A 22,522-nucleotide genomic window follows, 5' to 3' on the forward strand; every position below is an offset into this window, starting at 1 on the left:
AACAGTCATCTGTTCTCTGTGGACGACACTGTCAGCATTTATTTATTTAATAAAAATTCATCCAGAGTAGCTTCCCCAGAGTTCACTCCCCTCCCCACGCTGACACATATACATTCATAAAGCACTTACTAAAACCTGGACGAAATGATCTTGTTCATTTGTTTACTTCATCTTTGCCATCTCAAAAGATAGTAGACTTTCCGATAACTGTAGTATGTCTTTCTTGCGGCTCCATATCTAACACTCAGACCAGTGCTGGGCGCTCACTGCATGGAGGCCTTAAATGGATAAATAAATGCATTAAATATTTTCCAAAAACCATTCTGCTGTGCAAACTCTGGTGGAGTTTAACCCTACAAAGTTACACAGAACAGATATTGTCCCTTTAAAATTCAAGTCATAGGGTTGACATTGAGTTATAATATTGGATTTTTTTTTTGAAAATAAAGTTTAATCCACTATAGAACAATTGATTCACACTGGTCAGAGGAAAGTGGGAAAAAATGATCCTGCAGTCTGTCAAAGTCCTGGGACCTACACATCAACAGACAGTTCCTTAACATCTGAAGAAATGGTCAGCGTCCTTCTGTTCTGGGGATGGGCTGGTGGTGCTGCCAGAGCTCAGGACGCCCTTCCCTGTGCTGCTCTTTCCTGTTGGCCTTGCTTTCCTCCTGATGTGAAACTGAAGGCCACACGCAGATCCCAAATCAGAACTCCAAATCCATATACATTTTTCCACAAATGGTTTTTGCCTCTACAAGTAGATGTGATTTCCCAGCCGTAATCAGGAGAAGAGGTGTAGAGGAAGAAAGAGGATTCCCAGAGTCCCAGCTCTAGGTGGGCTCCAGGCTCTTGAGATTCTATGTGGAGAGGGGCCTGGTCAGTGAGAGAACAGGACCTGTAATGTCAACTGCAGATTTCCTTGAAGAAGAAGTCTTCTCACACCTTGTAAGGCCAATGCAGAAATACCACTCCAATGGTGTCCTAATTCTTTGAGCACATTAATCTCTATTCATCTAACTTTATGTACATTCCTTGGCTTCTGAGAAAGTGCTCTTTCTGTTACTATTATTCATGTAGCAACTTTTGTTTCAGTCTCTCCCTTTTGTTGATTTACTGTGTCTTAATCTCCTTGACATCCCACCTTCATTTTATTTTTCAGTCATTTTACTCTTAAAAATAGTATACATCATCAATGTTCTATATCATGTATCTAATTGTTGCTATATTCCTCCAGTTCACATCTTTTCTCTGTGTTAAAGCCAATACTTGACACATACTTACATTAGCCTTGTGAGCATTTGCAAAATTCTCCTTCCCCTAAGTCACTGTAGCTATTTCTTTTCTCTTTTTCTCAGACATGGAAGGTGACCTTAAAAAACATGAAATGCTACCAATAGAACATGCGTTCAGGAAGGAGCCATTTATCTGCAGGTCAACGGTATGTTTCTTGGAGATGAACTCAGTCGTCACATAAGAGACCTGGTAATGGGATAAAATAGGAGTTAATGACAATCTGCTGATGGATAAAACGCCTGAGCATAAATTCTGTCCCAGTAGAATATTTGGAATACTTTAAATTTTGGAATAACATTTCCCTGAAGACAAACTGGAACTTCAGTTTCAATAAAAGGGGAATTGCCTCCACATAGCTCATGTATATAACGTGTGAAAAATAAAGAAGACTTAAAATTTAATCAGAAAGTTATGCAGGCGAGAGGCTACAAAATAGAAAATCAGTGTGAATTCACCAAGTAACACTGCATGTGAATAGAACGAACATGGGCCGTTTACTTTAAAAGAAGACTACCAGTGAGAGAGCAGACTAGAGCCAGTACGTAGAGAAATGAGTACATGGACGTGCGTGAACATCTGCAACAGCCTCTCCTTTCCTTGCACATAGCAGAGTCTTCACTCTGGAGGAGAGCCCATGGAATGTAGTGCATGTGAGGAGATTTCACACGCAACAACGTGAATTTCACAGGTATTGACTCAAACAGGGGAGAATCCCTATAAATGCTATGAATGTGGGAAAGAATTCAACTAGAGCCTTCACCTTTATATACACCAAAAATTCACACAGGAGAAAAATCCTAAACTTGTCACTAATCTGGAAGAGCGTTTGGCCAATATTCCTTTTTTAAGTATCAATAACATAAGGTGAATTATACTGCAGAGAAACCATATAGATCCTATCAATGTGGGAAAGCTTTAGTCAATGCTCTAAACTTAGATGGCATGAGAGAACTCACCCTGGAGGGACCCCTACAAATGTTATGACAGTGAGAAATAGCTCAGCTGGAGTTTTGCCTTTACACACATGAAAAATCACACTGGAGAGAAACCCTAAAAACGAAGTGAATATGGAAGACCCTTCATCAGAGGCCAACTTTCATTCACATATATGAGCTCAAATAGCAGAGAAGTTCTATGTCTGGAATAAATATGGAAGAGCTTTCAGTTGAAACTTGGTTACTTCAAAGTCGTGGACTCATTCACACTGGAGAGGAAACCTTGTGAGTGTCATCATGTGGGAAAACATAAGACAAAGCCATGACCTTAGACATCATGTGAGAAGTCACATCGGGAAGAAGCCCTATAAATATAATAAATGTGGAAGACCTCTTAGATGCTGCTCTCACATTTATATGTACCAGAGAACTCAAGAAGAGACACTCTATATCTGCAATCAATGAGGTAGAGCCTTCAGCTAGAATTTCTCTTTCTTCAACCACCGGGACACTCAAGTGAAGAGAAACTCTACACCTGTACTCATGGTGGAAGAGCCTTCAGTTGGAGCTCCAGTCTCAGAACACACAGAGGACTCAGAGTCAGCATTAATTCAACTAATCCTGTTACTTCAATTTTTAATGTATTATTTCTCTCATAAATTAAAAGAAAATTATAAATTAATTTACTCTTTTACAAGCCTGCTACTCCTGGAGAACTGTGTGTACCTGGACAGAAAAATTCCAAGAACTCAGAGTCAGGCAGTGGTTTATCCCCTATATTAGAATTTTGGAGCCAAAGGATTTTTCTCACAAGAAGGGCAGATACCTATCTCGGTACTGAGAAACTGGCAGATCATTGCAGACATGGAGCAATCCATTTCCAGATTGTTTTAGAACAGCAGGCTTGAATGTACTAATTCATGGAAACATAAAGCACCGTTCCCAGGATCTAGAGAGAGAGCTTATTCCGTGGGGGAGCCTCAGACAACCGCTTCCAACCAAGATTGTGCCCAGACTCAGGGCTCCTCCCGACCACCAGCGGATGGCCCAGGCCGCACCCCGTTTCCCACACGTTTGTTAGGGGCTCTGACCACGGAGACCCAGGTGGGATGGTCGCGGCTCCTGGAGAGTCCTCCCCGCTCGCCCGCGACATTCCATGTCGTCCCCCGCGGTGAGGGGACCTGCTGCGTGTGCTGTCAACACACAAGCGCTGCGCCGAGGCAAAAAGGAGACAGGACGCCGGTTGCTGCCAGTGTAGACGCAGCCAGAATGCAGGGGAATCCCATCTACGGAGATCTGTGACTGTTTCCTGTGGAACATGCAGAAAAGAAAGTGGGCCCCGGGGAGCAGCCCCAGTGCCACGACAGCACCTGTACAGACCCAGGCTCCCAAAGAAGCGAGGACGCACCGCTGGATGGCCTGTGGGTCGGGGCGTCATCGTCCCGTGGGCAGGAGGAAGGGAAGGCTCGCGGTCGCCCTCCCAGCGCCTCCTTGTTTCGCCATCCGGCCCGGGCTCCACTCCAGCGAGAGACGTAAAAAATTGGTGAATAAGTTCGGTATACAGTGCGGAGGCCAGGGAAGGCCAAGCGCCGTCCGAGTACATCCCTGTCGTTCCCCACCTCCCGATGACTTGGAAAAACTGAGAAAGTACGACCACTTATATACTGTTGAATTCTTTTTGCTAGTATTTCACTGAGAATTTTTGCATCTATATCAGTAATACTTGACAGTTTTATTTTTTCTTGTAGTGTTCTTATCTAGCTTTGGTATCAGGATAATGCTGGACTCATCAAATGAGTTTGGGAATGTACCTCAAAGTTTTTTAGAAAAGTTTGACATGGATCTGTTTTAATTCGATTTAAATGTTAGGTTGAATTTCCCAATGAAACCATCTGGACCTAGCCACTTTTTTTGGAAATTTTTTATTACTGATACAATCTTTTCACTCATCGTTGGTCTGTTAGGCTTGCCTATTTCCTCATGATTCAGTTTTGGTATTTTTTATGTTGCTAGGAATTCTTTTCCTCTAGGGTATCAAACTTGATGGTATATATGTGTTGATGGTCACCTCTCATGAGCTGTGGTATTTTTGTTGCATCAGTTGTAATGTCTCCTTTTTCATTTCTGATTTTATTTGAGTATTCTCTTTTATTCTTCATTAGTATAGCTAAAAGGTTAATTTTGTTTTCATTTCAAAAACCACCTCTTGCATTGATGTTTTCTATTGTTTGCATGGTCTCTGTTTTATTTCTATTCTCATATTTCTTATTTCGTTGCTCTGCTACTTGTGAGCTTAGTGGTTTGTTCCTTTGTTTGCTAGTCCCCTGAGAAGTAAGGTTGTTTATTTGTGATCTTTCTTTTTTCATATTGTAGGCATTTGTTGCAATAAACTCTCTTATTACTGTTTTTCTTGCAGCCCATAAGTTTTAGCAAGTTGTGTTTCCATTTGCTTTCAATTTTTTTTTAAATTTAAAAGGCATTATTGTAAAGCTGTTGTAATTTTCCCCCCAGTTTTATTGAGATATAATTGAACACAGTACTATTTAAGTTGAAAATGCACATTATAATGATTTCACTTCCATATATTGTGAAATTGTTATTACAGTAAGATTAGTTAACATACATCATCTTATATAGATGCAAGAAAAGAAAAAAAAGGAAAATATATTCTCCTGTGATGAGAGCTCTTAAGATCTACTTGCTGAACATCTTTCAAATATACCATATGGCAGTGTTAACTCTATTCATCATGTTGTATATAACGTTCTCAATACTTACTTACCCTATAACTGCTAGTTGGTACTTTGGGACTTCATCAAATTCTGCCTCTTCCCACTTCCCTCCTCTGGTAACCAAAAATCTGATCTTTTTCTATGAGTGTTTTGTTGTTTTATTTTTTTTTTCCCCACATGTAAGCTTGGTCTGACTTCTCTCACTTAGTATAACGCCCTCAAGGTCCATCCATATTTTCACCAATGGCGGGATTTCCTTCTTTCTTATGGCTGAATATTACTCCTTTTTCTAAATATATCACAAAGTTTATATCCACTCATCTGTTGATAGACACACGTTTTTTCCATGTCTTGGCTATTGTAAACACTGCTGCTATGAACATGGAGGTGCAGATATCTCTTCAACATAGTGTTTGTAATTCTTTTAATATATTCCCATAGTTTAAAATGCTGGACCATATGGTAGCCCTATTAAATTTTGAGGATCTTCTCTAGTGTTTTCCATAGAGGCTGAACCAATTTATAAGACAACCAAAAGCATACAAATCATCCATTTTCTCCACATCTTTGCTAGCATTTGCTAGCAGATCTCTTGTCTCTTTGATGAATTCCATTCTAACAGTCCTGAGGTGATATCTCATTGTGGTTTTGATTTAATTTCCCTGATGTGTAGTGACGTTGAATACATTTTCATGTATTTGTTGTACATTCACATATCTTCTTTGGAAAAATGTCTGTTGGGGTCTTTGGCACAGGTTTTAATTGGCTTATTTTGTGCTACTGAGTTCTATGATGTATTTTGGATATCAACCCCTTATTTGGTGTAAGGTTTGCAAATATTATTTTTGATCACATAGGCTCTTTTCATCTTGTTGATTATATATTTTGCTGTGTAGCAGACTTTTAGTTTGATATAGTTCCACTTGCTAATTTTTTAAATTGTTGCTTGTGCTTAAGGTATCATCAAAAATAATATTTAAGACCTGTGTTAAAAAATTTTTTATTGTTTTCTTCTAGGAGTTTTATGGCCTCCCGTCTTTACCTTATCTTATTTCTATTTAATTGTCATGAGTGGTGTTAGACAGGAGTCTAGCTTTATTCTTTTGCATGTAACTATGCAGTTTTCCAAGCACTGTTTAATGAAGAGATTGTCTCTCCACCGAGTGTTCCTGACTGTCTTATCAAATATTAGTTCACCTTATATGTATAGATTTATATCTGGATTCTCAGTTCTATTCCATTGTTGTGTATGCCTTTTTACATGACAATACCATACTATTTACATTACTATAGTTTATAATACAGTTTGATAACATGGAATGTGATACCTCCAGGTTTGTTGTTCTTTCTCATGATCGCATTGCATATACAAGTTCTTTTGTGATTCCTCATACATTTCTCTGTTGTTTTATTCTACTTTAAAAAATGCCATTGGATTTTGATAGGAATTGCATTAAATCCATAGATGGCTTTAGGTGGTGTGGACATTTTAAAAATATTAATTCTTCCAATCATGAACAAGGGATAACTTTACGTTTATTTCTGTCTTTTCCAATTTTTTTCATCAATGTATTGTAGCTTGTATTGTAGATATCTTTCAACTCCTTAGATAAATTTATTCCTTATTATTTTATTAGTTTGGATGCTCTTATAAATAGAATGGTTTTCTTTTTTCCGATCATTGTTAGTATATAGAAATATGACTGATTTTTGCATTTTAAGTTTTTATTCTGCAACTTTACTGATTATGTTGATTAGTTTTAATAGATTTTTGGTGAAGTTTTTCAGTTTCTATATATAAAATCATGTTATCTTAAAATAGACACATTTTTACTTCTTAATCTCCAATTTTGATGCCTTTTATTTCTCTTCCTTGACTGATTGCCCTGGCTAGGACTTCCATTACTATGCTGAATGAGTGGTGAGAGTAGACTCCCTTGTCTTGTTTCTGATATTAGACAAAAATTTCACACTTTCATTTTTGAGTGTGCTTTGAACTGCGACTTTGTCATATTTGGCCTTTTTTTAAAAAAAATATTTACTTTTGGCTGCATTGGGTCCTTGCTTCTGCATGCGGGTTTTCTCTAGTTGCATTAAGTGGCAGATACTCTTCATTGTGGTGCGTGGGCTTCTCATTGCAGTGGCTTCCCTTGTTGCAGAGCATGGGCTCTAGGCATGTGGGCTTCAGTAGTTGTGGCACACAGGCTCAGTAGTTGTGGCTCACGGGCTCTAGAGCGCATGCTTAGTAGATGTGGCGCATGGGCTTAGTTGCTCCTTAGCATGTGAGATCTTCCCGGACCAGGGCTTGAACCCATGTCCCCTGCATTGGCTGGCAGATTCTTAACCACTGTGCCACCAGGGAAGTCCTGATATTTAGCCTTTATTATGTTGAGTTACATTCATTTTATACCTCACTTAACAAATGCTTTTTCTGTGCCTATTGATATTATATTTTTCCTTTGTTCTATTAATATGATGCATCCCATTTATTTGATTTGCTAGTATTTATTCAGAATTTTTAAATCTATATTCATCAGTGTTATTGGCCTGTAATTGGCAGTGTCCATTTCAGATTATTTTATCAAAGTAATGCTGGCCTCGTAAATTGAGCTTGGGAGTTTTCTCTCCTTATCCATTTTTCTCTTTCTTTTTTGAAGACTTTTAGGTTTGACATTAATGCATTAAATATTTGGTAAAATTTACCAGTGAAGCCATTTGATCTTGAGTTTTTCTTCATTTGAAGAGTTTTGATTACTGATTTAATTTCCATACTACTAATTGCTTCATTTAGATTTTCTCTTTCTTCCTAATTCACTTTTGATGGGTTGTATCTTTCTAAGAATTTTTTCCATTTATCTAGGTTGCCCAGTTTGTTAGCATGTAGTAGTTCAAAGTAACATGTTATCCTTCTTATCTCTGTAGTGGTGTTGTAATGTCTTCTCTTTTATTTATAATTTTGTTGATTTGGGTCTTCTCTCCTTTTCCTTGGTTAGTCTAGCTAAAGGTTCGAAATTTTATCTTTTAATGAAGCAACTCTTAGTATCACTCCTCTTTTGTATTGTTTTCCTCTTCTCTATCACACTGATTTCTTCTGTAATCTTTATAATTTTCTTGCTTCTGCTAATTTTGGGCTCAGTTTTGTCTTTTTCCACGTCCTTGAACTGAAGAATTAGGTTTTTTATTTGAGATATTTCTTAATTCGGAAGGTAAGCATTTGTTGCAATAAACCTCCCTCTTAACACTCCTTTGCTGCATCCCATAGCTTTTAGTATACTGTGTTTCCATCTCAGTTTTTCTCCATATACTGTGTTATTTCTTCTTAAATTTATTCTTTGATAAATTAGTTGGTTAGGAGAGTGTTGATCAATTTTTTTGTATTAGTTAGAGTTCCAGTTTTCCTCCTGTTATTGATTTCTAGTTCAATAATATTTTCAGGTAATATACTTGGTGTAAATTAAGTCTTCCTGAATTTATTAAGATTTGATATGTGGTCTGTCATATGGTCTTTGTTAGAAATTATTTTTTCTGCACTTGAGAAGACTGTGTATTCAGCGTATGTTGAAGAGAATGCTCTGTATATGACTCTTATGATCATTTGGCTTTTAGTGTTGTTCACATCAACTGATTCTTTTTTTTAACTGAAATACAGTTGAGTTACAATGTTGTATTAATTTTTGTCGTATAGCAATGTGTCTCAGTTATACACTTATATACATCTGTTTTATATTCTTTTCCATTATGGTTTATCTCAGGATATTGAATATCCTGTTCCCTGTGCTATACAGTAGGACATTGTTTTTTATCCATTCTATATGTAAGAGTTTGCAGCTACTAACCCCAAACTCTCAGTCCATCCTTCCCCAACTCCCTCCCCCTTGGTAACCACAAGTCTGTTCTCTATGTCTGTGAGTTTGTTTTGTTTTGTAGATAGGTTCATTTGTGTCATATTTTAGATTTCACATATAAGTAATACCATATAGCATTTGTGTTTATCTTTATGGCTTACTTCACTTAGTATGTTAATCTCTACTTGCATCCATGTTGCTGCAAAAGGCATTATTTCATTCTTTTTATGGCTGAGTAATATTCCATTGTATATATGTACCACATCTTCTGTATCCATTCATCTGTTAATGGATATTTAAGTTGCTTGCATGTCTTAGCTATTAGAAACAGTGCTTCTATGAACGTTGAGGTGCATGTATCTTTTCGAATTATGGTTTCCTCCAGATATATGCCCAAGAGTGGGATTGCAGGACCATAAGGCAACTTTATTTATAGGAACCTCCATACTGTTCTCCATAGTGGCTGTGTCAATTTATATTCCCACCAACAGTGTAGGAGGGTTCCCTTTTCTCCACACCCCCTCCTGTGTTTCTTATTTGCAGACATTTGATGATGGCCATTCTGCCTGGTGTGAGGTGGTACCTCATTGTAGCTTTAATTTGCATTTCTCTAATAATTAGTGATGATGGGCAACCCTTCGTGTGCCTATTGGCCATCTGTATGTCTTCTTGGGAGAAATGTCTGTTTAAGTCTTCTGCCCATTTTTTGATTTGTTTTTTCGTTTCTTTGTTATTGAGTTGTATGAGCTTTTTGTATATTTTGGAAATTAAGCCCTTGTTGGTCACATCATTTGGAAATATTTTCTCCTAGTCTGTATGTTTTCTTTTCATTTTGTTTATTGTTTCTTTTGCTGTAAGAAAACTTATAAGTTTGAGTGGGTCCCATTTGTTCATTTTTGCTTTTATTTCTATTGCCTTGGGAGACTGACCTAAGAAAACACTGGTACAATTTATGACAGAGAATGTTTGGCTATGTTCCCTTTTAGGAGTTTTATGGTGTTATGTGTTATATTTAAGCCTTTAAGCCATTGTGAGTTTATTCTTGTGTATGGTGGGAGAGTGTTCTAATTTAATTGATTTGCATGAACCAACTTTTCCAACACCTCTTGCTGAAGAGACAATCTTTTCCCCCATTGTCTATTCTTCATCAGAGATGAATTGACCATGGTTCTGTGGGTTTATTTCTGGGCTCTCTATTCTGTTCCATTGATCCATATGTCTGTTTTTGTTCCAATACCAGGCTGTTTTGATTAGCATTGTAGCATTGTCTGAAGACTGGGAGGGTTATGCCTCCTGCTTTGTTCTTTTTCCTCAGGATTGCTTTGGCAATTCTGGGTCTTTATGGTTCCATATACATTTTAGGGTTATTTGTTCTAGTTTTGTGAAAAAATGTCATGTGTAATTTGATAGTGATCACATTAAACCTGTAGACTGCTTTGGGTAGTACGGACACTGTCATTTTAAACAGCTGCAGCCTGTTCTCACTGTCAGTGGAACCAGCTCCCCTCTGGAAGCAGGTGTCCATGCAAGGCTCTTAGAAATAAGACAGACAACACTACCCACGTGGACTCTTCATACACACCTCTGACCACTGCACCTTTGCTTTCTAGAAGTAACCTCCTTAATCAAGTGGGTGGCATCTGGGGATGAGGCAGCAATCATCCTCCAGGAAGAGTCGCTGCCCCTCCTACCACTGAGGAATGAGTGGTCCTGTGCCTCATTCCCACCAAGGGTTCCAGTTTCAGGAGTTTGGGGAGCTTTTGTTTTGCTGCTTTAGTGGATGAGAAATGACACATAACCCATTGTCTCCTTTTCACTTCTCTTCTGATGAGTGAGGCTGGACTTTCGTCACTTTCAGTTATTTCCAGAATGCAGCCACTTTTCCCAGTTCTGGGGGAGACCACTGAACATGCCTTCCTGGGTGTTCCCAGCCACAGACTGTGATCCACATGCAGCGATGAAACTCTTTGTGCAAGTACTAAGTAGCTAGTGACTGGGTTCTGTCCAACAGAATGTAGCAAATCAGGGGAGGTCAGTGTTAAGATTCATGACAGAATCTCTGTCACTTCTATTTCACTTGCTGCATCCTGTGTTCTCTCTCTGTTTCTGTCTGTCTGTCTCTCCTATCCCTGGACCTGGGGAAGCCTGCATGGGTGTTACTAGGTGCCATACGGAGAGTCTCACATAGGAGAGAACACAGGGAAGTCCCAGGCCTCCAGGCAGAGGCACTAGGCTCTCAGCTCAGACTGCATCCTGCCAGTACCCATCTCAGTGAGTCTTCGAGAAAATCCTCCCCTGTGGAGTGACAGCTGAGACCTCAGCCCCAGCTTCATAGAGACCTTGAGTCGAGGGCACCCAGCTAAGTGCTGTGGGAGCTCAGGAGTAGCTAGGTGTATGTATTTTGTATGTTGGGAAACCCTCCATATGATCTGCAGTAAACCAGACAATCTGTAGCATAGAGCAGGTCTACTCAATGTTATGTAAAAACAACCACAAAGACAATGCATATTAATAAAGGTAAGAAAATGCACTAAAAACAATAATAGTGACAATTATGATGATATTACCATTACTACTGTTAAAGAGAAAAATAAACTTAGAAAGATGGCAGATTTGCGTACAGACTCATCTAAGTAAATTTCAGGGTACCTATAACTGATGTCCTCTGGGGTATTTTAGATGCAGAGTGCTAGGTTTGCACAAAGAAATTTGTTCTGAGAGGAGAAAACAGGCAGGTGATCCTGGGTCAGCAGGGAGGATGATATGTTGGCACAAACAGTGCAGGGGCTCCCTGGGGGAGTTAGAAAAAGAAATGGTTACTTGAGCAGGCAAGTCACCATCTCTATGTCTGCCAGTGCCGCACCAGCTTTTCCTGGACCCCTGAGTGAATTTGGAACATGTCCCTAGGTTCAGGCATGCCAATGATACTCTCCTTACTCCTCACTTATCACAATGTCAGTTCCTGGTCTGACTTTTCTAATTCGGAGGACTGGACTCCAGGAGGGACACCCTCTCCAGCCTTCCCAGGAGATGTGAGAGTGGTTCCTGGCACAGAGTTGAGGTGGAAAATCCTGTGCTGAGTCTGGCAGGACAAGGGTATCTTCCAGGGCTCTTGCACTGGTCCATCTTTTTGGTCACTTAAGAGGACTTAAACATTGTACTAGAGGCTCAGGAAACTCAAGAATGTCCTCCCTGGGGCTCACAGTAACAACTGTCCCTTCCTCCACTGGGTAAGTCTGAGTATCTCAGGAGGCTCTCTGACCCACAAGTACCCATAAGTACAGCAGGAACCAGGAAGCACCATGTGTATGTAAGTCTGTTGAAAACCCTCCACAATACTCTTCAGTAAATTGGATACATTCATGAGCAGAGAAACTTAATAAGAAATGCAATAACAACAATAGTGATAAATAATAATATCGATAGTGATTACTATCATAAAGAAATTAATTGTACTACTACCAATCATAATACTAATAAACTTAAGGACTGAGGGATTACAGACTTCCCTTATTGAATGACAAGTTTCTTGGAGTATTTTGAAATCAGAGTCCGAGTTTAGCACATGCTTTGGAGCCACAGTTGTAGGTTTGCATAGTGAAGGTATAAATAGAGCAAAACTAAACAGCAGCAGGTAAAAGAAATCCATGGGAGGACTTGGGCTGACTTAAGTCTCATATTCCAAGCCCAGAGGAGAGCACTATGTAGAAGAGAAAAGTTGATCCTGGGCTTTCCTGACACATGGAGCCAGCAAATCTCATGAGTTCTGATGACTGGTGTCTGCGGCTCTAACCCGGGAAAGAAAAGCAGGACTCCAGATACACCTTCAATACGTGAAAAAAACACGTAAAATGTACATGGAGCTTCAACTCTATCTCTACCCTCACTGCCTGACAATTGACAAAGTGGCAGATCAGGGCTATTGATTGCCTTTTGATGCACCTACAGACTTACTTGGAATTGGGAAGAGAAGATTACTTATGAATTTGCATGTAAAATTTTTATAATAACCTATCCGAAAGTTGAATTACTACTTCCTTGGGAAATTGATAGGTTATTTTACACAACACCTCATATGTTTCCTTTAGTAATATTTGTTCACAGTATATATATTTCTGAATATGTATGAAAGGCACATGCCGTATCAGCCCAGAGGAAGCATTGACGGGGCTTTAGAGATCAGTGACCTTTGAGCACGTGTTTGTAGAACTCACTCATAAAGAGTAGGACCTGCTGGACACATTGCAGACGAAGATGTACACAGATGTGATGCTGGAGGACGCCCGTTGTCTCATCTTCTGAGTGCGTCTCTCAATATTTATTTACTTCCTTATGCATGTCTTATTGAGATAGGCTCTACAGCTTCCACATATGCTGCTGCACTCTTGCCCCTGACTCATGCTTCTGTAGCACTTAGAGCAACCTGGAACGAATGTGTTCCTTTACTAATCACAGCACATGTGCCCCTGCATGGAGATACAGTCTCCATTACCACAATCGCACGTACTCCTTACTAGTCTGCCACCAACACGCAGAATAATGCTGGACACAGATATGGGCTATTTTATCTAACAGACAAGTGACTTTACGTTGCTAAGTAATTCTTCTGCTCGGGGGACTACCATGAGGTTTGAACACAGCAAAAAACACATAACAGCTTGTATCACCCTTTCTACATGAACTCCAAGTAATAATCTCATGGGTCTTATGTTTATTGGATTCTGTTAGAAAGCAGTGTTAACCATATTATGAAAACGTTGCTTCCTTCTTGGCTGAGACGTCTAGGCAGCGTGCAGACTGTTTTTCCTCTTGGGCAAGAACAGCAGCAGCCAGAGACTTTTACTGTCTTTGAGTGAAGTGTCGGGTGACAACCTTCAGTGTTTCCCTTCTTCAGCGTGCTCGAACCTGCACTGCCATTGATGCCCTCACACTTGAGCCTTGGCATGTTGTCCTGTGCTTGCATTGCATGCACTGTTCTCAACACAGAACTTTAAATCCATCTAGCATTTGCCACATGTATCAGGGCATCAGCTCTGCAAACCAGATGTAATTTCCCAGTTGGAGCAAGAAGAGTAGGTGTGGAGGGAAGAGGAGGGTTTCCCCAGGCTGGGGTCCAAGTCAGCTCCAGACACATGTGCTCTGTGTGGGGAGGGAGCAGGACACTTGGAATGTCAACTGGAGGTTTGCTCGACTAAAGGATATTTTTAGAAATGTATGTGAAGCCACTGAGTCAAATTATCCAGATTCTGTCATTATGCATCACACATCAATTTCTCTTCACGTTTCCCCCTGTACTTTTCACCTCAGAGAAGCAAAATTCCTGTCCTTGTAGAAGTTAAAATTTCATGTTTTTGTCTCTGCCATGGTCCCTTTAATAATTTTTCCTCTCATATTCCCTGTAGCGTCTGAATATATTTTTATTTTTCTTTTACCTAAACACTGAACATCTTATTAACATTTTTCTAAACCATGTTTCTATTCACTGGTGTATTTCTCAAATTCATGTTTTTTTCCCATGTAATGTACTTTTCAACAATTTAATCCCCCTAATGTCACATGTGTCGTTTCTTATTTATTTAATTTAATTATTATTTTTGCCTTATTTCAAGCAAAAATTGTGACCATTAAAAGCAAGAAATAATATTCAGGCAAGTTATTTCCCTGTGGACCAATGTAGCTGTAAGAAAATAGTAAATTTATTCAGGTGTGAACTCTGGTCATCCACATGTGAAACCTGGGAATGAGATAAGTGAGGAATTCAGCAGATTCATAGAACTCAGTTATGGTGCAGTGTAAACACTAGCCCAACATAAAGTGTTCACTTTATAGACTAAATTAGACTAAATTTTGATGATATCTAGTAGAAATGTTACAAAGAGGGGATGTCCATGCAGAAGATTTACATACTATGTGTATGTAACTGACATGGAGATCATTTTAACTGGAGAATATCATTGAATAGACTTACATATACATGATTTTTCACAGCATAGAAAACAATTTTACTGTAATGAATGAAGGAGAGCCCTGAGGGATTTTTAATTCCTTAGTCAACATTGAATCCTCACACTGGATCTATCAATGCTAAAATCAAACTGAAAAGCCAGAGTTCATATCAAAATTCTCAGACATGAAAAACTCTTATCAAGAATGTTTTACCACACATTTCAGCTATGAATTCATAATTTTGGCTAATAACCTCTTATTTTATAAATAAGTAGAATAAAATTATTGATTTGTTAAGTTGTCTTGAAATGATAAATACAAAAGTTTGTAACAATAAGTACTTTTGTAAATAGGTTAGCATTAAGAAATATATATAAACAAAGTTATATGTGACAATTATTATGATCCACTTAATTGTGATTGTCAGTAAGATTATCTGTTGCTTTCTCATCAGAAATTTTGCAGGCCAGAAGAAAGTGAAATGATATGCTTAAAGCATGGCGGGAACTACCTACCAACAATTCTATATCTTACAATATTATTCTTCAAACATGAGGAAAATGAGAGACAGTCTCAGGCAAAACCTGAAGGAGTTCAGTACCATAATACCTATCCTTCAAGAAATGCTAAAGGGAGTACTTCAAGTTCAAATGGAAGGACACCAGAAACTTGAGGCCATATGAAAAAATATATTTCTCTTATAAAGGTAAATAAATGGACAAATAGAAGAAAAAATCTTTAATTTTGACTTGTAACTACACTTTTTATTTCTAGGATATTTTTTAAAACCAAAATATTAAAATATAAATGTATTGCTATTGCATGATTTTTTCCCCTAAAATTCATATGTTAAAAATAAAACCTCCAAATGTGGTGGTATTAGGATGTAGGGCCTTTGGGGGGTGCTCAGGTTATGAGGACAGAGCCTCCATGAATAGGATTTGTGTGCTTTTATTTATTTTAAAATATGTATTTATTTACTTATTTGGCTGCATTCGCTCTTAGCTGCAGCACGTGGGAACTTTGTTGTGATGCACAGGCTTCATATCTAGCTGTGGCATGGGGGCTCGGTAGTTGCAGCACACAGGCTCTGTAGTTGTGGCAGACAGGCTCTAGAGCCAGCATACACGCTCAATAGTTGCGGCATATGGGCTTAGTTGCCCTTTTGCATGTGGGATATTAGTTCTCTGAACAGGGATCGAACCCATGTCCCCTGCATTGGAAGGCGTATTCTTAACCACTGGCCTACCAGGGAAGTCTCTTGTGTGCTTTTAAAAGAGACCTCAGAGAGCTCTCTAGCCCCTTCCTCCAGGTGATGATATAATGAAAAGTCTATGACTCAGAAAAGACCTTTACCTAACCACCTTGATCTCACACTTCAGCCTCCAGAACCATAAGAAATAAACTTCTGTTTATAAGCTACCCAAGCTGTGGCATTTTGGTATAGCATCCCCAATAACTAATTCGTACATCTACATTAACAGAAAACAATGTATACATATGTGCCTTGTGACATTAATAATATGTAATTAATGTGTAATGTAATAGGAGATGTAATAGAGATTTTGCATGTGATTAAAATTATGTTGATATCAGTTTAAGCTAGTTTGATAGGATTTTATATGTAATCTCCATGGTGTCCACAAATTTAATATCTATAGAATATACACAGAAGGAAATTAAATGTAAGTCAAGTCAGGGGACTTTCCTGGTGGTCCAGTGGTGAAGACTCAACGCTCCCAATGCAGGGGGCCTGGGCTCAGTCCCTGGTCAGGGAACTAGATCCCACTTGCCACACCTAAGAGTTCGTATGCTGCAAAGAAGATCAAAGTTCCCCCATGCCACAACTAAGACCTGGCACAGCCAAAGAAATTAATTTTAAAAATGAGTCAGTACAAAGAGTAAAAACAAAGGACGTCAGTATGTGAGAAAATGTGGGACAGAAAAGCTATATGACATTACAGAAAACAAATTGGCAATTAAATGTCATTTCATATCAGTAATTTATATATATATATATATATATATATATATATATATATATATATATATATATATATATATAGCTTAAACTCATCAGTTAAAAAACAAAGATGTCCCTAGCCTTTATCCGGCATCCGGGCTTGGAGGGGCTGCTCTGAAGACGGGCGAGCAGCACGGAGGCCCGCGGCGAATCCCAGCCTGACACGAGTTGTTCGTCGTTTTCCTGGGACGGCTCCGGGGTCTCGGTGCCCAGGGAGGTGCTGACGGCGGGCAGTGTCGGCCACGGAGGTATACGGGACAAGTTGGTCATCAACTCCAAGCCTAATTCCAGAAAGAATTCCACTCTTCAAAAAGTTCGGAAAAAGAGGAGTCCCCTATTGGACCAAGTACAGAGCTTTCTCCCACAGATGGCTCAGGCAAACGAAAAGTTAAGGAAAGAAATGTCAGCTGCACCACCTGGTCATTTCAATATTGAAAATATTGACACTCTCGGAAAAGTTATGCAAATGGTTATGACCTTGTTTGAGATGAATCAGTCTGATTCAAAAGAGGAGGACAGTTCAGAAGAGAATTCACAAGACAGTTCAGAGGACAGTTCAGAATTTGAGGATGAAGATGATAGCACCTCTTCTGAAGGTGAAGTCACCATCGATACCATTAAGCTTCCTAATTCAGAAGATGGAAAAGGCAAAATAGAGGTTCTGGACCGTCCTGCCAGTGAAAAAAAAGAAAACAGGGACATAAACAATCTGAGAAACAGGTGATAGTTCCCGCTAATTCTGTGAAAAAGAATGTGGCTTGCTGGTTATTTTGCATTTCAGATCCCTTGGTGCCTGTTTGCAAAAATGAATGTATTTTGCTTCTTGGAGAAACAAGCTAGCTTTTAAAGAGTTGGAAGAGATAGCATTTGGGGATCTTCTAAGAGCAGACTGTTTTTGATCTCATGCTAAAGAGATTTAGTTTAGAAAGCTTAACTTTATGTATGGTGATGAGTGAATTTGTTGACATCCTCTTTCATCAACATAGACTTCAGAAATCTCAAACTTATTTTAAAGTAAAAATACAAGTTACCCGTTTGTTTTTGTTTTAAATTGGCCTCTTGGGGCTTCCCTGGTGGTGCAGTGGTTGAGAGTCCGCCTGCCAATGCAGGGGACACGTGTTCATGCTCCGGTCCAGGAGGATCCCATATGCACGGAGCGGCTGGGCCCGTGAGCCATGGCCGCTAAGCCTGCGCATCCGGAGCCTGTGATCCACAACGGGAGAGGCCACAGCAGTGAGAGGCCCGCGTACTGAAAAAAAACAAAAAACAAACAAAAACTTATGTTGGGGTTTTTTTAGGCTATTTTAAAGTCACATTTATTTGTTACCATCAAAATGGGTTCAGTGAGGGAGAATTTTTTTTTTAAACATCTTTATTGGAGTATAGTTTCTACATAATGTGTTGGTTTCTGCTCTGTAACAAAGTGAATCAGCTATATGTATACGTGTGTGCCCATGTTCCCTCCCTCTTGCGTCTCCCTTCCACCCTCCCTATCCCACCCTGAGGGAGAAATTTTTTACAAAGAAAAGAATTACTTATATTTAGATGCCCTCAGACATATCTACTTTAATTAAAAAAAAATCCTTTCCAGTTTCAGCTGGAAAACTGGTGCTCTGTGGTTTAATCACTGTCAGTGACTCTGTAGCCTCTCAATGCATGTAAAATTTGCTGGTTGGAAAATTTTGTGTTTTTTTTGGTTTTCTTTTTCTCATAATGGAATTTTTTGTTTGTTTCAGCTATTAACATTATTCTTTCCAGTTGCCCACAGTTTTGAAACCTATTCATTGTAGAGAATAGGGACATCCCAGGAAAATAGGTCACAGTACATAAAATGGTAGTAACAGGTTTTCCCTTTCAAACGGCAAAATGATCCTGCATTGGAGTTGCCTTTCTGCCACATTCTTGATCTTATTTAACTTGTTTGGGACCTCATCTGCCATGGGACTGGCTTTGCTCAGGATATAGACCTGAGAGTTTAAAGGACTGTCTCCAAGTGCATTGAGCTCATGAGACTTTGTTGCCTAATATTTTAGGGGTTTGTTTTAACTATTTTTTCCTACTCCTCTCATTAGCTTATGACATCTTGTAAATACTCTGAAGATAATTCTCCAAGTTCCTTCTGGTATTTTTCATTGGGAATTGGAAATCGGCTGTGCACTCAAAGTATGCAGAAGTGAACAGATCTGGAAACGAGACTTCTCAGCTGCAAAGGGTATACTTTGTAGCACCAAACACAGCTGTGATGGATTATTGGTGTGAATATTTAAGGATTGTCTTCTACCAGAAAATATTCATGCCACATTGTGGGAAGAGTTGTATTTGTCTGGTTCACTCCTTAGCTTGGTGCATGGTACACAGTAGGCACCGAATGATGTCGATAAATGTATTTACAGGTATATTGAGGATGTACAGGGCATTTTAAGCCATGCTATCCATGCGGATATGAAAGTGTAACTTCACTGGAAATACAAAGCCAAGTAGAAATAGTCTGATGGTCAGTGAAAGAGACTCTTCAGTCTAGAATACATACTAGTGTGTAGAATTATATTTCTCTCCTGCCATGGCCTTCTCATATAGTACAACTAGGTATTCTATACAGTTAAAGAAGTCAATTAAATTCAGTTCCTCTGAACATTCTTATGACATAGGAGGAAAAGGAAAAACAAAAATTTAATATGTGATAGGGATGTCGTTTTAAGTTAAGTGTAAAATGGTTGAATTATTTAATACACAGAGTCAGGGGTGGCTGTTTTTAAACCAATTTGGATACTACGATAAATTATGTAGGTCTTAAAGATTTAAATATAAAGAAATAAAATAAGTTTCATACTAAAATATAGGTGAGTATTTAATAACATTAAAAAAAACAAAGATGGACAAGATAGACATAAAAAGGGTCCAACTATATGTTGTCTACAAGAGACTCACTTCAAAGTATGGACATTCATATGCTGAAAGTGAAAATATTGGAAGAGATATTGCATGAGAACACTAAGCACAGAGAAGAGGAGTGACTCTTCTGCATCTGCAGCTGAGGCTGTGGCCCCGACTCTTCAGGGAGTAAACAGAAGCAGGGGCAGGGGCTAGGGCACCCCTCCCACCCTCTGCACCCTGAGCCAGGGAAGTCAGAAGGACTTGGTCCCCCTCCCGAGTTCCATTCTTCCTCCAATGAGAATGGTACTAATCAATAAGGACCAGGCTATAGAGCTGATTCACTTTGTTATAAAGCAGAAATTAACACACCAGTGTAAAGCAATTATACTCTATAAAGATGTTAAGAATAAAGAAAAATAAAGACCTGGGGAAAAGAGATGGTCCCCGTAGAGAATGCCTATGTCCTAAGTTTATCTACTGTCGGATTGGCTTGAGAGAGGGCAGGAGTTACATGATGTGTTCTCTCCCTTCAAATCCATTAACTTTTTCTTTCTTGATGCGCACACACACACACACACACACACACACAAAACCAGTATAAAGCCCGTATATATAGAATGCTAAAGGGTTGGTCTATGAGCTTGGAAAGAGGGAAATAGAACACTTGAGGCCAACTGCAGCAATGTGTTTGTGTCTGTGCATGTGCATTACTAGGTGGAGGGTCCACAGTATCCATCAGATACTTAAGGGAGAACATATCTCCCAAGTGTTCTGGATTTTGTAAATTATCATAGGACAAGAGTCTTCAAGAAAAATCAGGTAGCTCTCTCACACACCACTCATTAAAGTAACAAATATTTATTGAGAGTCTCCAGGATTCCAGCATGTGGAATTTTCTGGAGACTAAGACGTGAAATGTATAAATAGCCACCTTCACCAAGTTTATAGCTCAGTGGAGGCAATAAGAATTAATATCTCACATTTTACTATTTAAGTATGACTCAGGGTTTAAGGTAATTTTTCTGCATTGTGTCCACAGTGTCCCAGGACTGACGCCCTCCTCAAGCTCAGCACCTAGAACACAGATCTGATTGAGCTAAACTGGTGATGCACCTGCTTCCCAGCAAGGCTGTGGCCTCTAATGGCTGTCTCCTGCTCCTGTGTCCGTGGCCTGATCAGGATATGGGAGACACTTAGGCTGATTCCTCAGTGCGTTGTGTACTTCCACAGCCGAGAACTTGCTGAGCAAAACATAACTTCTTTACTTTTGTGAACACATGGCCTCCAAAAGGCAGAAATATTTAGTGACAATGTACTGAGGACATAATTCCTTAGTCATTCCCTGACCTCCACTCTCTGTCACAGAGACATGCAAAACCACGGAATCAGGCTTATGGGTCATGACTTGGCTGTGTCAAGAAGTTCTAGGCCATGTGGGAAGACTCCTCTCTCCTCTGAGATTTCTGCTTCAACCAACGGGGAGCAGCTTCCCTTCAGGTCTGAACTGAAACCCTGTAAGTTCATATATTGAAGTCCAGACACTTGTACCTCAGAATGTGACTGTATTTGGGAATAGGGCCTTAGGAGAGATGATGAAGTTAAAATGGGTCACAAGGGTGAGCCCTAATCCAGAGCTGTGCCCCTGTGAGAAGATTAGGACACAGCCATGCACACTCAGCTCATAGAGTTAAGTCCATCTGCGGATGCAGCAAGAATGCAGCCACCTGCGAGCAAGGCCTCAGAAGAAACTGAACCTGTAGACACCTTGATCTTGAACTCAAGGCCTCCAGAGCTGTGAGAAAATTAAGCCTCCCAGTCTGCACTATCTTGTTCTGGCAACCCTAGCAAAACCCTAATACAGCTTTATTTCTCCTCTATCCTCTTTCTTGCAAATAAAACATGAAAATAGCACCAAAAAACACATTGTATAAAGTATTTGAAAGAAAAACGCAGGGGAGCCACTGCAGGGGCTGAGGAACTACACAGCCATTGATTACCCTGGTTTTCTTTGCTACCAAAGTAAGGGAAAATAGTCAAAATCACCATGGAAGGCTTGAGTAGACATTTTAGAGAAGGCATAGCTCTCCCTGGTAAAACAAACTTGACATGTACTCAGTTGGTAGAAATAGTAAATGCATTTTAATCCTTGGAGGTTTAAAAAATTCAATTGCTTGGATTTCTAGAGAGGTTGTAATACATGTACATGGTTGAAGGTCCTGAAAATTGCATTACATTGTGCCCTGCACTGCCTTCCCTCTTTGCCCAGGAGCCCCTGCCCTCCACAGGTAGCCATGCATCTGGTTTCCCACTGCAAACTTCCAGAGTGTCTTTATGTGCATACAAGCAAATATGAATATATATTTCTCCTTGGCACCCTAATTAAAAAGACAAATAGTAGAACACTGGGCACGGTGTTGTTATAGCTTGCTTTTATTCATTTGACAGTATCTTGCAAATTATCCTCTATCAAGACATCGTTTCCTGCACGACAGTGCACGGAATGGATGATGTACTACAATGCACTTTGCCAATCCACGTTGGGATGCACGCTGATATTCAATAATCCGTTTATATTACAAACAATGCAGCAATGCATAATTCTGCTGCTAGCAAATGTGTAGGGTATGTTTCTAAAGGATTTATTACCTGGAGGGTTTTTAACTGAGAGCATTTGATAAGATACTCTGTTACTGAATCCTTCTGTGGAGACTAGCAATGAGCCTTTCTCTTTCTGTAAACTGCAACTTATCAGATCTATCCCCCCACATATCTTTAAGAATGCTTTCCAGCCTCTTGTACCATTCAGAAACCCTCCATAATCTGCTCAGCACCTCTCTTTATTCTCACACACGTCACAGCCTTACCTGGCAC

The 22,522-nt window shown here is 39.4% G+C and overlaps 1 protein-coding gene and 1 long non-coding RNA gene across 2 annotated transcripts in view; both read left to right on the plus strand.

Annotated features, from left to right (window-relative positions):
• The window catches only part of LOC307179698, a 165,242-nt gene extending 144,116 nt beyond the window's left edge, over positions 1-21,126 (plus strand). Inside the window, exon 3 of the long non-coding RNA XR_013825518.1 lies at positions 20,691-21,126. This is a non-coding gene — a long non-coding RNA (uncharacterized lncRNA). The remainder of the gene's footprint in view (positions 1-20,690) is intronic.
• Positions 3,550-17,859, plus strand: LOC307179812 (NOP protein chaperone 1-like; the record flags this gene model as incomplete). The annotated part of the gene is made up of 2 exons (XM_079909468.1): positions 3,550-3,878; positions 16,898-17,859. 2 exons carry the CDS (start codon positions 3,550-3,552, stop codon positions 17,499-17,501), a joined length of 933 nt encoding a protein of 310 aa, XP_079765594.1. The 3' UTR covers positions 17,502-17,859.
• Positions 21,127-22,522: the final 1,396 nt, after the last annotated feature.

Source organism: Stenella coeruleoalba (assembly GCF_951394435.1).
Source record: "Stenella coeruleoalba genome assembly, chromosome: 21".
Taxonomy (NCBI): Eukaryota; Metazoa; Chordata; class Mammalia; order Artiodactyla; family Delphinidae; genus Stenella; species Stenella coeruleoalba.